This window comes from Dendrobates tinctorius, unplaced genomic scaffold, assembly GCF_039654945.1.
Source record: "Dendrobates tinctorius isolate UK_male_01 unplaced genomic scaffold, ASM3965494v1 ptg000139l, whole genome shotgun sequence".
Taxonomy (NCBI): domain Eukaryota; kingdom Metazoa; phylum Chordata; class Amphibia; order Anura; family Dendrobatidae; genus Dendrobates; species Dendrobates tinctorius.
In genome coordinates this window covers 9,703,119-9,718,473 of record NW_027361807.1, presented here as the reverse complement: position 1 = coordinate 9,718,473, position 15,355 = coordinate 9,703,119, and the positions used below count along the sequence as shown (strand labels likewise).

The 15,355-nt window shown below is 48.7% G+C and overlaps 1 protein-coding gene across 1 annotated transcript in view; it reads left to right on the top strand.

Moving 5' to 3' along the window:
• Window positions 1–15,355, top strand: part of LOC141048945 (ovomucoid-like) — a 70,344-nt gene that overhangs the window by 42,896 nt on the left and 12,093 nt on the right. Inside the window, exons 8-9 of the mRNA XM_073545005.1 lie at window positions 542–587; window positions 2,011–2,120. Of these exons, the coding sequence (XP_073401106.1) occupies window positions 542–587; window positions 2,011–2,120 (156 nt within the window). The remainder of the gene's footprint in view (window positions 1–541; window positions 588–2,010; window positions 2,121–15,355) is intronic.

The window sequence follows — 15,355 nt, the reverse complement described above, 5'->3', positions numbered from 1 at the left end:
ATATATTGCAGATTTCAGAGCACGTTTTGTTAATTACAATTTTCAATTTCTTGAGCCATGTGATTGTTCAAAGGTCCTGTTTTCTCTATATGTATCTGAGTGTAGTCTCAGAACAAACCCTTGCAGACCATTCATTTGGTATAGCAGGATGGAGCTCTTGACATGTACTGTCATACAAGGAGGATTGTATATCCCCCTCTCCCCCAGCATCTGGTAAGTAAGGAGACTTCAGATATGTGAGCTGCTCAAGTGACAGCTTGATAATACCCATTTAACAGACTATGACCATGTACGAGCAACACATGGTCAGTATGTTTCTGTGATTAGATGTAAACAAAGAATCAGCCATTCACTGAATGCAAAGTCTTCAAAATAGTTGCAAGCCATGTTCATATTAATAACGTATACAGTGTCCAAATAAATAGTTACTGGAGTCTCCATATACTAATGCATATACCACTCAAGTAAACCATTGCAGCATTTTACACTAAATGAATTATTAACACCATTATTAACATCATTTTCCTGTTTTTATTTGCAGTAAAACTGGCCTACATCTTGCATCCGAAGGAGAATGCCAACCAAAGGTTTATATATTATATTTTCTATTAGTATTTTTTATTGTATATAATGTGTTAACTTTTTTTTCTGAAAATCACGTTTTCCCCTTTCCATAGTATAAGCGTAAACTTGCTGATGGCTGGTGAATCAGATTACTTTGACCCCCAGGAGTCTCAGTGCTCTGCGGCTCTGTCTTGCATGGATCGGATGCTTAGTCTCTGATCCATTCATTGTAAATGGACCCGCTGAAAATAAGCAAGTACAGTGCTTGGCTTTCTCCTGCAATCCCATAAACAATGAATGGAGTGGAATTTGAGCACCTTTGCTCCATTTAGGATAGGGCTGCAGATCTGCATTCTCAGGGTCCAAGAACCCTAATTTTAGATTTGATAGGGGATAACTTGGGATTTTGGGAATAACCATTTAACACTGTTACATTTTATAGTTATCACTGACCATGTCATACATGTCATTCACTTTACAGGCTCTAAATTCTAGAGCTTGTGATGTAGATAATCCAAAATGATCTCTTATAATGCTGTCACCTCTTTAGTGTTACTCGTGCACTTCTGTATTTTAATACAATTTAGTACAATTAATATATCTTAGGTCTCATGCACACATTCGATTATATCGGACAAGTGCTATCTGTGGTTTTATCCATGATATTCTCTGGGGTTGTGCACATGTCCGACTTTGATCAGAGTATCAGAATAGTTCCTCTCCACCGGTGAGAAGGTCTTAGAAAGGAATAAGTAAGGATGCTTCCGCCCTTGAGCATCCCTTTGGAACAGGACAGCACCACCACCGACGGATGAGGCATCCACCTCCATAATAAATGGTTTATCTACATCGGGGCGATGTAAAATGGGAGCGCTGGCGAAGTGTGACTTGATAGAGAGGAAGGCCTTGGAGACCTCCTCCGACCACAATTTGGGATAGGCTCCCTTCTTTGTGAGGGCAATCAAGGGAGCTACCAAAGTTAAAAAACAAATTAAAAACACATATTATCCACAAATGGCTGTTCCAATAAAGCTTAGGCAAAGGAAAATCCAGGATGTATCACACACAAAGCAGCTTTATTTCAAACATGAAATACCAAGAATGAGACAAAATCCACAATGTCAAAAACGCGATAAAAATGCAATGAAAACCATGTGGGTAACCTAATTTACCTAATAGGTGCAGAAATGCTGCAAAAAATCTATTACATCAAAAACTTACCAAATATTCATCGTGGACCATAACCCAATAGGTACCTTTCAAAATGTTTTAGACTACCGTATCCTAAACTACATCTGCTTGCTCAAGAAACTTGTTGATGATAGGTTCCCTGTACACTTACATCTTTTGCTTTTCAAATTTTTACTTTTTGAGACCATCTGTGTTTTCAGTGCTTTACATCTCAATACATCTCACTTATTTTCTCTTGTATATCGGCCAATTCAGGATGAATGTGAAGGAATGAGAGAGTTTTGTACTTTTGACTATACACCAGTCTGTGGATCTGATGCTGTCACCTATCCCAACAAATGCACATTCTGCAATGCTAAGAAAAGGTGAGTCTTAGAAGTATCATAACAATCATTGCCAATTCTGTAAAATATGATAGTCTATCAAAGCTAAATGGTGTTGTCCACTGCTCAGACAATCTGTCACGGGGCGACTGGCCCTGCATGATGCGACCCAACAATCGGTCGGTCACAAAACCAACAAAGACAAACAAGGAGACCCCGGGGACACAATTACAACGGTGGGCTCTGCAAATAGGGAACAGGGAAATGGACACCTCCTGCACTCTCCTATGGAAGTGCCCTGAACTCTCCTCACTTTCGCTATATAGGTTCTTTCAACCTGTCGCTGACCAGGATACCTCAGTCCCTCACTTGCCCTGCACCTATCCCTTACTAGGGAACTAGCAAGTGTGGACACTGGTCCCACTGCTGTACTAATAAAACACCAAGGAAAATAACAGACAGGGAAAAACAAACAACACTTAGCTTGCTCTGCAGTCATGCACTGGACCGCAGAGTAAGGCACCCGAACACAGCTTCCAGCAGGAAAACCACTTCTCCAGATCTGCTGCAAACACCACTGCTCAAGATAGCTTGTCTCTTCTGAACGGTTGGCTTCCAAATGACCTGTATTAAAAACAGAGAGCTGCAGCACCAGATGGCCTTATAAAGGGAGGTGGGAGGGGCACCCTCCTGCATAGATAATTAATGAAATGCAGTAACACCAGCGGCCACCGGGAGAAAAACCCACCAGCAGACTGACTAAAGTTGTAGTAACACCAGCAGCCATTGGGAGGGAAAGCCCACCAGCAGACTCACTAAACTTGTAGTAACACCAGCGGCCACCATGGTAAAAACCAATATTAACCCCCGAGGGCCAGAAAGGAAAAAGGTTTATATAAGAGAGTCCAGACTCTGACACAGATCCAAAAATGGATCGTGACACAATCCTTTCTTAAATACTGTGTTTCCCACTGTAAAATAAAAACAGTATACTGTATATTCCCCTCCCTTACCAGTGCCATTCCAGCTATGTCGGTGCTGGGTCTGCTGAGGCTCGCGTGACATTGGCTGCAATGACCACCTGGCATAACAATCAGCCATCGCTAAATGACATCCATCCATTTGATGCACCAATTCTGGTGCTTAGCCTGGGCTCTTCACAAATGCCTTGGTGTGTTGGAAATTGGGGAAATAATTTTTGGGGTTGATGTCAGCTGTGTATTGTTAGATAGCATCAACCACAGAGGTTAGTAATTGAAAAGCGTCTATTAGACACCCTCATTACTAGCCCCATATTTAAAAATAAAAGGTTTGCCCATTTATTATTAAAAAATATCCTAGCAGCTCTGATGTAATCCATTGTGGTTCCCATGATGCCAGCTATTCTCTCCTGCAACCTATGGAGTGTTGTTATCTATAGGTTTGGGTTCATTCATCTCTAGTCTAACACTCATAAGAAAAGATGGCTCTGTTTTATTTGAAGAGGTATTCGCATATTATTATTTTGCTTTATTTAGTAAGATAGTAGAGAAATAAGCATAGAATCATAGAATCATAGAATTGTAGAGTTGGAAGGGATCTCCTGGGCCATCTGGTCCAACCCCCTGCTCAAAGCAGGATTCGCTAAATCATCCCAGACAGATGTCTGTCCAGCCTCTGTTTGAAGACTTCCATTGAATTAGAACTCACCACCTCTCGTGGCAGCCTGTTCCACTCATTGATCACTCTAACTGTCAAAAAGTTTTTTCTAATATCTAATCTGTGTCTCCTCCCATTCTGTTTTATCCCATTGCTTCTAGTCTTTCCTTGTGCAAATGAGAATAAAGATGATCTTTCTACAATGTGACAGCCCTTGAGATATTTGTAGATAGCAACTTTTTGATTAGTTATAGCTTTTATCTTACATAGTGTACAGCTGTTTTCCCAGGAGATCAGTCATCAGATATGAGTTAACTTCTAAGATCCCAGTCAGCTTTCTCCAGCCTGTTGATTTTTAAAGAGCTGTCATATACTCACCTTCCTCTCCCTCAAATCCTGACTGAGTTGCAATTATCAGTAGAGTTGAGCGATACCAGCCGATACTTGAAAATATCGGATCGGAATGGATCGGCCGATCTTAAAAAAAAGTATCGGTATCGCCGATTCCGATACCGGGAACCAATGCAAGTCAATGGGGCCAAAATATCGGAATTAAAAAAAAACCTTTCTTTCCTTGTAGGTTAATTCTACATGAAGAAAAACAACTAAGAATAATGTAGAATGTATTGTGGGAGGTGGAGGAGACATTAAAGCCATAGAGGTTTAGCCCAATCAAATGGAATAGCAGGAATTAAACTTTTTTTTTAAAGATGTTAGGAGTTACAAAGATATTGACTATGTTAGCCTCATTTATATTTTGCCAGACATGTATGTCTTCTTCTTCTTTCTTCTTCTTTCTTATTCTTCTTCCTTTTTTTTACCTTCTTCTTCTTCTTATTCCTTTTTTTACATTCTTCTTCTTCTTCTTCCTCCTTTTTTTACATTCTTCTACTTCCTTTTTTTACATTCTTCTTCTTCCTTTTTTTACATTCTTCTTCTTATTCCTTTTTTTACATTCTTCTTCTTCTTCCTTTTTTAAATTCTTCTACTTCCTTTTTTTACATTCTTCTTCTTCTTCTTCCTTTTCTTACATTCTTCATATTCTTCTTATTCAACAATTATTATTCTACATATTCAACTTCTTCATCTTCTTCCTATTCTTCTTCATCATATTCTTGTTTGTGTCAGGCATTCCTGTAGTTGTTATCTGGAAAAGTTAGAAGTTTACACCTTCCGTTCTGCCTGTCACAAAAGATTTACAACAGGATTTGTCCGCGTTCAGTTTGGCCTGCAGCAGCAGGCCTTTTCCAGGGGCACCACGAGGAGGAACGGACTCACCCCCATACACTGCTTAGTCTTCTTCTGCTTATAAATAAGATAATATCATTTGCTCAGAGTATTAGTCTTATGCTTAATGTTCTTCTGCTTTGTTTTTTTTATGCTTCTTGGTCTTCTCTCTCTTGTTGTTCTGCATCTTGGTGGTTGTCTTCCTGTTCTTTGTCCTCTTGAACCAGCTGACGGTACTGGCACCGGGAGGGGCAGCAGAAGGAACAAGAGCCAATGGCACTACCGAGGACCAGCTGACGGTGCTGGAACCCGGTTACTAAGCAGGAGGTACCTGTGCTACAAAGCACTACCAAGGACCAGCAGACGTTGCCGGAACTCGGATACCGAGATGGAGGCACCTAGGCCAAAGGCTCTGACGAGAACCAGCTGACGGTGCTGGAACCCGGAGGGGTAGCATAAGCTGCAAGAGCAAATGGAAATAGCGAGGACCAGCTGACAGTGCTGGCACCCGGAGGGGCAGCAGAAGGAATAAGAGCCAATGGCACAACCAAGGACCAGCTGACGGTGCTGGAACCCGGTTACTAAGCAGGAGGTACCTGTGCTACAAAGCACTACCAAGGACCAGCAGACGTTGCCGGAACTCGGATACCGAGATGGAGACACCTAGGCCAAAGGCTCTGACGAGAACCAGCTGACGGTGCTGGAACCCGGAGGGGTAGCATAAGCTGCAAGAGCAAATGGAAATAGCGAGGACCAGCTGACAGTGCTGGCACCCGGAGGGGCAGCAGAAGGAATAAGAGCCAATGGCACAACCAAGGACCAGCTGACGGTGCTGGAACCCGGTTACTAAGCAGGAGGTACCTGTGCTACAAAGCACTACCAAGGACCAGCAGACGTTGCCGGAACTCGGATACCGAGATGGAGGCACCTAGGCCAAAGGCTCTGCCGAGAACCAGCTGACGGTGCAGGAACCCGGAGGGGTAGCATAAGCTGCAAGAGCAAATGGAAATAGCGAGGACCAGCTGACAGTGCTGGCACCCGGAGGGGCAGCAGAATGAATAAGAGCCAATGGCACAACCGAGGACCAGCTGACGGTGCTGGAACCCGGTTACTAAGCAGGAGGTACCTGTGCTACAAAGCACTACCAAGGACCAGCAGACGTTGCCGGCTCTGACGAGAACCAGCTGACGGTGCTGGAACACGGAGGGGTATCAGAAGTTACCCCTGAAAAGCAAAGTTGGCATGCCGCAAGCTGGCCGCAGTTACCGAATCACACAGTCCTACAGGGGGTGCTTGTCCTACTGGCACTATGGAACAAGCCTTTCTTACCAGAACCCGCAGTCCACATAGGAAGCACCTAAACTGCTGGCACCCTAGCCTCGGCTAACCCAACCGCAACACGACATGGCAACTTGGGGTGGCAAACTGACATTGACACTTCCCGGAAACAGCAGGCAGGGCTGGAACCAAGCTGGGCAGGAGGGAGTACCCGTGCCAAAGTCAGTTATGAGCAGCAACTGGCGATGTTGGAGCCCAGGACAAGCACTTAGCAGGCTGAGGCCTGATGTGCTGTCAATTGGGAGGCAGCAGGACAGATTGCCATCAAAACAGCAGGGGAACAGCTGACGTTACTGAACCCCACAAACACAGGAGCTAGTGTTTTACTCTGTGAAGACGGCACTTCCGAGCAACAACTGGCTGTGTTGAAGCCCAGGGACAAGCACGGAGCAGGCTGAGGCTGCATTGAAGAAATTTTAAGATCGGTTGTAGACTACTAATTTGAACCAAGCTCCACTTAGGCCTGTGGCTTCACTGATTTTCGTATTTCCCCTGTCCTCCAACCCCGCCAGTTACAGCTCCGAAGTGGCGTCTGCACAATCCACACTTGTTCCTGTGTTACAGGTGTTCAGACCGGTCAGTTAATCCCCTGATGTGTGTCCGGCAATGTCGCCTGCTCTGTCCACATTCCCATAATGGGATCAGCTGACGTTACTGAACCCCACTGAGACACGGGAGCAAGTGTCTCTTTCCGTGTTGACGGCACTTCCGAACTACAACTGGCTGTGTTGAAGCCCAGGAAATAGGAGGGTGTAGGCAGAGGCCTACTGTATTTTGAATGAGGTGACAGCAGGAGAGACTGCCATCCACAAAGCAGGGGATCAGCTGAAGTTACTGAACCCCACTGAGACACGGGAGCAAGTGTCTCTTTCCGTGTGGACGGCACTTCCGAACTACAACTGGCTGTGTTGAAGCCCAGGAAATAGGAGGGTGTAGGCAGAGGCCTACTGTATTTTGAATGAGGTGACAGCAGGAGAGACTGCCATCCACAAAGCAGGGGATCAGCTGACGTTACTGAACCCCACTGAGACACGGGAGCAAGTGTCTCTTTCCGTGTGGACGGCACTTCCGAATTACAACTGGCTGTGTTGAAGCCCAGGAAATAGGAGGGTGTAGGCAGAGGCCTACTGTATTTTGAATGAGGTGACAGCAGGTGAGACTGCCATCCACACAGCAGGGGATCAGCTGACGTTACTGAACCCCACTGAGACACGGGAGCAAGTGTCTCTTTCCGTGTGGACGGCACTTCCGAACTACAACTGGCTGTGTTGAAGCCCAGGAAATAGGAGGGTGTAGGCAGAGGCCTACTGTATTTTGAATGAGGTGACAGCAGGAGAGACTGCCATCCACACAGCAGGGGATCAGCTGACGTTACTGAACCCCACTGAGACACGGGAGCAAGTGTCTCTTTCCGTGTGGACGGCACTTCCGAACTACAACTGGCTGTGTTGAAGCCCAGGAAATAGGAGGGTGTAGGCAGAGGCCTACTGTATTTTGAAAGAGGTGACAGCAGGAGAGACTGCCATCCACACAGCAGGGGATCAGCTGACGTTACTGAACCCCACTGAGACACGGGAGCAAGTGTCTCTTTCCGTGTGGACGGCACTTCCGAACTACAACTGGCTGTGTTGAAGCCCAGGAAATAGGATGGTGTAGGCAGAGGCCTACTGTATTTTGAATGAGGTGACAGCAGGAGAGACTGCCATCCACACAGCAGGGGATCAGCTGACGTTACTGAACCCCACTGAGACACGGGAGCAAGTGTCTCTTTCCGTGTGGACGGCACTTCCGAACTACAACTGGCTGTGTTGAAGCCCAGGAAATAGGATGGTGTAGGCAGAGGCCTACTGTATTTTGAATGAGGTGACAGCAGGAGAGACTGCCATCCACACAGCAGGGGATCAGCTGACGTTACTGAACCCCACTGAGACACGGGAGCAAGTGTCTCTTTCCGTGTGGACGGCACTTCCGAGCTACAACTGGCTGTGTTGAAGCCCAGGAAATAGGAGGGTGTAGGCAGAGGCCTACTGTCTTTGTAATGCGGAGACAGCAGGAGAGACTGCCATCTCCACAGCAGGGGAACAGCTGGCAGTGCTGAACCCCACTAACACTTGAACGAATGTGTTTGGCTCTGTGGAGACGACACTTCTGAACACCAACTGACGCTGTTGGAGCCCAGGATTAGGCGAGGAGCAGGCTGGGGCCTACTGGATTTTGGCAGGTGAATGCAGCAGGAGACTTGCCATCTCCACAGCAGGGGATCAGCTGACAGTGCTGAACCCCACTAACACTTGAACGAATGTGTTTGGCTCTGTGGAGACGACACTTCTGAACACCAACTGACGCTGTTGGAGCCCAGGATTAGGCGAGGAGCAGGCTGGGGCCTACTGGATTTTGGCAGGTGAATGCAGCAGGAGACTTGCCATCTCCACAGCAGGGGAACAGCTGACAGTGCTGAACCCCACTAACACTTGAACGAATGTGTTTGGCTCTGTGGAGACGACACTTCTGAACACCAACTGACGCTGTTGGAGCCCAGGATTAGGCGAGGAGCAGGCTGGGGCCTACTGGATTTTGGCAGGTGAAGGCAGCAGGAGACTTGCCATCTCCACAGCAGGGGAACAGCTGACAGTGCTGAACCCCACTAACACTTGAACGAATGTGTTTGGCTCTGTGGAGACGACACTTCTGAACACCAACTGACGCTGTTGGAGCCCAGGATTAGGCGAGGAGCAGGCTGGGGCCTACTGGATTTTGGCAGGTGAATGCAGCAGGAGACTTGCCATCTCCACAGCAGGGGATCAGCTGACAGTGCTGAACCCCACTAACACTTGAACGAATGTGTTTGGCTCTGTGGAGACGACACTTCTGAACACCAACTGACGCTGTTGGAGCCCAGGATTAGGCGAGGAGCAGGCTGGGGCCTACTGGATTTTGGCAGGTGAATGCAGCAGGAGACTTGCCATCTCCACAGCAGGGGAACAGCTGACAGTGCTGAACCCCACTAACACTTGAACGAATGTGTTTGGCTCTGTGGAGACGACACTTCTGAACACCAACTGACGCTGTTGGAGCCCAGGATTAGGCGAGGAGCAGGCTGGGGCCTACTGGATTTTGGCAGGTGAAGGCAGCAGGAGACTTGCCATCTCCACAGCAGGGGAACAGCTGACAGTGCTGAACCCCACTAACACTTGAACGAATGTGTTTGGCTCTGTGGAGACGACACTTCTGAACACCAACTGACGCTGTTGGAGCCCAGGATTAGGCGAGGAGCAGGCTGGGGCCTACTGGATTTTGGCAGGTGAAAGCAGCAGGAGACTTGCCATCTCCACAGCAGGGGATCAGCTGACAGTGCTGAACCCCACTAACACTTGAACGAATGTGTTTGGCTCTGTGGAGACGACACTTCTGAACACCAACTGACGCTGTTGGAGCCCAGGATTAGGCGAGGAGCAGGCTGGGGCCTACTGGATTTTGGCAGGTGAATGCAGCAGGAGACTTGCCATCTCCACAGCAGGGGAACAGCTGACAGTGCTGAACCCCACTAACACTTGAACGAATGTGTTTGGCTCTGTGGAGACGACACTTCTGAACACCAACTGACGCTGTTGGAGCCCAGGATTAGGCGAGGAGCAGGCTGGGGCCTACTGGATTTTGGCAGGTGAAGGCAGCAGGAGACTTGCCATCTCCACAGCAGGGGAACAGCTGGCAGTGCTGAACCCCACTAACACTTGAACGAATGTGTTTGGCTCTGTGGAGACGACACTTCTGAACACCAACTGACGCTGTTGGAGCCCAGGATTACGCATGCCGCATGCAGAGGCCAATGGGCATCGGTTTTTATGGAGGTTGTGGACTACTACTGATTCTAACCATGCTCCACTTAGGCCTCTGGCTCCACTGTCTCTACTATTTACCCTGGCCTCCAACCCCGCCAGCTACATCTCTGAAGTGGCGTCAGCACAATCTACACTTGTTCCTGTGTTACTGGTGCTCAGTCCCATCAGTTGATCCCCTGATGTTTGTCCGGCAAGTTCGCCAGCTCTGTCCTCATTCCCACTACTGGTTATGGGAATGTGGACAGAGCAGGAGACCTTGCCGGACACACATCAGGGGATAAACTGATGGGACTGAGCCACAGGAACACAGGAACAAGTGTAGATTGTGCTGACGCCACTTCAGAGATGTAGATGGCGGGGTTGGAGGTCAGGGGAAATAGTAGAGACAGTGGAGCCAGAGACCTAAGTTGGGCACGGTTAAAAATCAGTAGTGGTTTGAATGTTGATGGAGCTGGTGACTCTGCCGTCCACACAGCAGGGGATCAGCTGGCATTACTGAACCCCAGTAACACAGGAGCTAGTGTGTTTCTCTGTGCAGACGACACATCTGAGCGACAACTGGCTGTGTTGAAGCACAGGGATTATAGTTCAGGTGGTAGAAAAATGAACACACCAGCAGACCTGGATACAGTTGCCAACCACTAATTTAGTCTGTAAGAGGAATGGCAAAGTCTTTGGAGATCCAGGCCTTGTTCATTTTCAGAAAAGTCAGCCGGTCAACATTATCGGAAGATAGTCGCGTGCGACGGTCTGTTAGTACACCACCTGCGGCACTAAAGACACGTTCCGATAATACACTGGCAGCAGGGCAAGCCAGCACCTCCAATGCATACTGGCTAAGCTCTGGCCATGTATCCAGCTTAGAGACCCAAAACTTGAAGGGGGAAGAGCCATCTGGGAGTACAGCAACAGGGCAAGACATGTAGTCTGACACCATCTGACGGAAGCGTTGCCTCCTGCTGACTCGAGGCGTCGCTGATGGTGTAGACAATTGTGGTGGACACACAAAACTTTGCCACATTTGGGCCATAGTGGTCTTGCCTTGTGCTGCGGCACTGCCTCTGCTCCCTCTTTGTGCAGAGTTTCCTCCACTGCCTTGACGCACAGAGCTGCTTTGTAAAGCACTAGCAACAATGCTGTCGGGTGGAATGGAAAACATTATGGACTGCACCAGTGACTCTTCGTACTCCCGCATTTTACGCTCCCGGTTCAACGTTGGTATGAGCCTTTGTACGCTGTCCCGGTAGCGAGGATCTAGGAGGGTGTACACCCAATAATCAGCCGAGACGAGAATGTGGGCGATGCGGCGGTCGTTTCTCAGGCACTGCAGCATGAAATCAACCATGTGCTGCAGACTCCCAACTGCCAAAGAACCGCTGTCCCCTGTTTGAGGCGTGACCTCGACCTGCTCTGCATCACCCCACCCTCGCTGTACATACTGAGTAGAGGTTTGTGTACCTCCCTCCTCTGGAGAGATGTCTTCCTCCTCCATCGACTCCTCCTCATCCTCCTCACAAAGTGTCCCCTGCCTAGGCCTTTGTGAGGAAACACGTAGCGCAGACTGTCCAGAAGCAGATGGCATTTGGGACTCCTCATCCTCCACCTCTTCTGAAACCTCATCCCTTAGTGCTTGCAGTGTTTGTTGAAGCAGGCAGATAAGGGGGACAGTCATGCTGACTAGTGCATCATCTGCACTCGCCATCCGCGTGGATTCATCGAAGGCACGCAAAACGAGGCAGATGTCCTTCATAGAGGCCCACTCAATGGTGCTGAAGTGTGAACGGCGCACAGTGCGACTTGTTTGCGCCTGATGCAGCTGGTACTCCATGACTGCTGCCTGCTGCTCACACAACCGCTCCAACATATGTAACGTTGAATTCCACCAGGTGGGTAGGTCACATATGATGCGATGTTCCGGAAGGCCAAATCGTCGCTGCAGAGCAGCGAGGCGCGATCTTGCCGTGCTGGAACGTCGCAAGTGAGCGCACTCTATGCGGACCTTGTGTAACAGTGCATCAAGATCCGGATAGTCCCTCAGAAAGCTCTGCACGACCAAGTTAAGAACATGTGCCAGACATGGGATGTGTGTGAGGTTGCCTAGGCCAAGAGCTGCCACCAGATTTCGGCCATTGTCACACACTACCAAGCCCGGCTGGAGATTCGCTGGCCCAAACCACACATCGCTCTCCAGCTTGATAGCATTCCAGAGCTCCTGCGCTGTGTGGCTTCGATTCCCCAAAGAAATTAATTTGAGTACAGCCTGTTGACGTTTGGCCACGGCTGTGCTCATATCGGTCGTAACAGGCTCCTGCTCTGCTGTTTCTGAGGAACTTGAGTAGGAGGAGGAGTCTATGTGTACAGACTGGAGTCCTGCAATCCGTGGCGTTGGAAGAACACGTACAGCGCCACTTTCCAGATCCGTACCCGGCTCCACAACATTGACCCAGTGGGCAGTGAGGGAAAGGTATCGTCCCTGTCCATGGTTACTGGTCCACGCATCGGTGGTCAGGTGGACCTTGCTACTAACGGCGTTTAGTAGCGCATGTTTTATTTTGCCCTCAACATGTTTCTGCAGGGCAGGGACGGCTCGCCTGCTGAAATAAAAGCGGCTGGGCACGTTGTATTGGGGGACTGCCAATGCCATTAAGTCCCGGAAGGTGTCAGTGTCCACCAGCCTGAATGACAGCATTTCAACTGCCAGAAGTTTGGCAATGCCAGCATTCAGAGACTGTGCTCGGGGATGGTTTGCCGAGTAAGGGCGCCTTTTATCCCATGCCTGTGCTACCGATGGCTGTGATGGATGGGAACGTGCTGTTATGGGTGGAATCTGACAGGGTCTCCGGACAACAGTGGCAGAGGTTCTTCCTTGGCGATCCTGTGAGGAAGCCGAACCAGCAGTGTGTGAGCTGGAGGAAGAGGGCCCAACACGAACTGAAGAGGTGGTAGGTGGTGCTGTACGTTGGCCTACGTCTTCAGGGTGTCTCTGCAACTCCAACTCGTGCTTGGTGCGCACATGTTTCCACATATTTGTGGTATTGAGGTTGCTGACATTTCTCCCTCTTTTGACTCTCTGATGACACAGCTTGCATTTGACAAAGCAAATGTCATCTGCAACTGTGTCAAAAAAGGACCACGCACTGCAACTCTTGTGAGCGCCCGGTTTGCCTTTGGAAGGAGGAATGCTCCTAACGGGTGCCGAAGTGGAGGGTACAGGCAACCAAGTCTTCCCCCTCCCTCTGCCTCCTGTTTTGGCCGGTAGGGGAATCTCTTCCTCAGAGCTGCTACCACCACCTTCCTGTTGCTCACGCCATGATGGGTCAAGGACCTCATCATCTTCCCTCCCCTCTTCAAACAGCTGCTTCTCCGGGGTTGTCTCGCCAGCACCGTACGCACCAGAAAGTGGCAACTGAGTCTCGTCATCATCTGATGCGTACTGAGGTGTGCTGACCATAGGCACTGGCCCACTCGCCTCTTCAGATTCAGAGGGACAAAGAAGTTGCGCATCACTGCATACTCCCTCTTCTTCACATTCAGGAATGCTGCTTGGCTGGCCCCCTCTTTCCAAGCCAACAGATTCCGAGAACAGAAGTAGAGACTGTGATGGCTCCTGTCCATGTCTCTCTGACTGCCTGGGCACTTTGGCAGGTGGTGAAGAGACAGATGGTTGCTCTTCGGTGCTCTGACCCTGAGAGGATGCGGAAGTAATTGAAGTCGATGCGTTAGCTGCCATCCATCCGACAACGGCTTCAATTTGTTCCTCCCGCAGCAGTGGGGTACGTTGAGGTCCTACAAAGCTGCGCATAAAGGACTGTTGCCTGCTAAAACTGGGGGATGCTGATCCACTGGTGCCCGCAGCAGGCCCAGAATCCCCACGTCCTCTCCCTGCTGAAACTCCACGCCCACGCCCACGCCCCCGCGCCTTACTCCCTGCCTTCTTCATCTTGCAAGACTGCTTAAGATAGGCAAAAAAGTACAAAGGGGGGCCTTAGTGTGCTTATTCCTGAACAGCTGGTTACAGGTACAAGAAACACTAATTTTATGAAGTGTGTGTGTGTGGACTAGACTTTAATAGGAGCTGATGTGGCCTACACAAGTTCAAAATGTAGTGTTTGGTGAACTTTTTATGTGGTTTCTTTGTTTGAAACAAACTCAAAGTATGAGAACAAAGAATTGAAACTGATAGTATCACCAACTTTTTGGAGCTATTACAATGCAGGCAGGTAACCTACAATGCAAAAGATGAGGCTCCCAAAAAATTGGGTAATACTAATCTGGCTGCGCCGGCAGGGCACAAGCCAGAAAAAAAGGCTCCTCTATCTACTCCTATATAGTGTTTGCAACCAACCAATGTTGATGGATACGGATGGATGCACACTAATAGGAGAAGAAAAAATGAGCTGCACTCAAAGACAAATATGTGTGAGGCAGTGACGCACGTTGAGCGTCCTACAACCAGACGTAGCTGCAGGACACTCTACTCAGCGTGAGCTGCACTCACACACAGTCAGAGACCTCTCAGACAGCCGTCAACAGTGCAGCTAAGTGGGCACTGGCACTGACAGGCTGCAGAAAGGCTCCGCTGTGTACTCCTATATAGTGTTTGCAACCACCGTAGATGGAGACGGATGGATGCACACTAATAGAAGAAAAAATGAGCTGCACTCAAATAAAAATATGTGTGAGGCAGTGACGCACGCTGAGCGTCCTACAGCCAGACGTAGCTGCAGGACACACTACTCAGCGTGAGCTGCACTCACACACAGTCAGAGACCTCTCAGACAGCCGTGAACAGTGCAGCAAAGTGGACACTAGCACTGAAAGGCTGCAGAAAGGCTCCGCTGTCTACTACTAGTGTTTGCAACCAACGTATATGGATACGGATGGAAGCACACTAGATTGAAATTATTTAAAAAATGCAGCTCAAAAAATAAAAGATGTATGAGGCAGCAGTGATCACACTGGGTGGCCTACAGCCTGACGTGGCTGCAGGACCCACTCCACAGCGTGAGCTGCACTCACACAGCCCTTGCAGACAGCTGTGAACACTGCTGCTAGGGCAAAGAACGCTACAGTGGTGGTTTATGTAGCCTGGGTAAAGCACTAGATGTTTGGTGGAATCGCTATTTCTAACTGTCCCTCACAGTCTTCTACAGCAGCCTGTCCCTAACTGAATTCACAGCAGAGTGACCAGAAATGGCGGCTGCGGTGGCTTTTATAGTGCATCATGACATCATT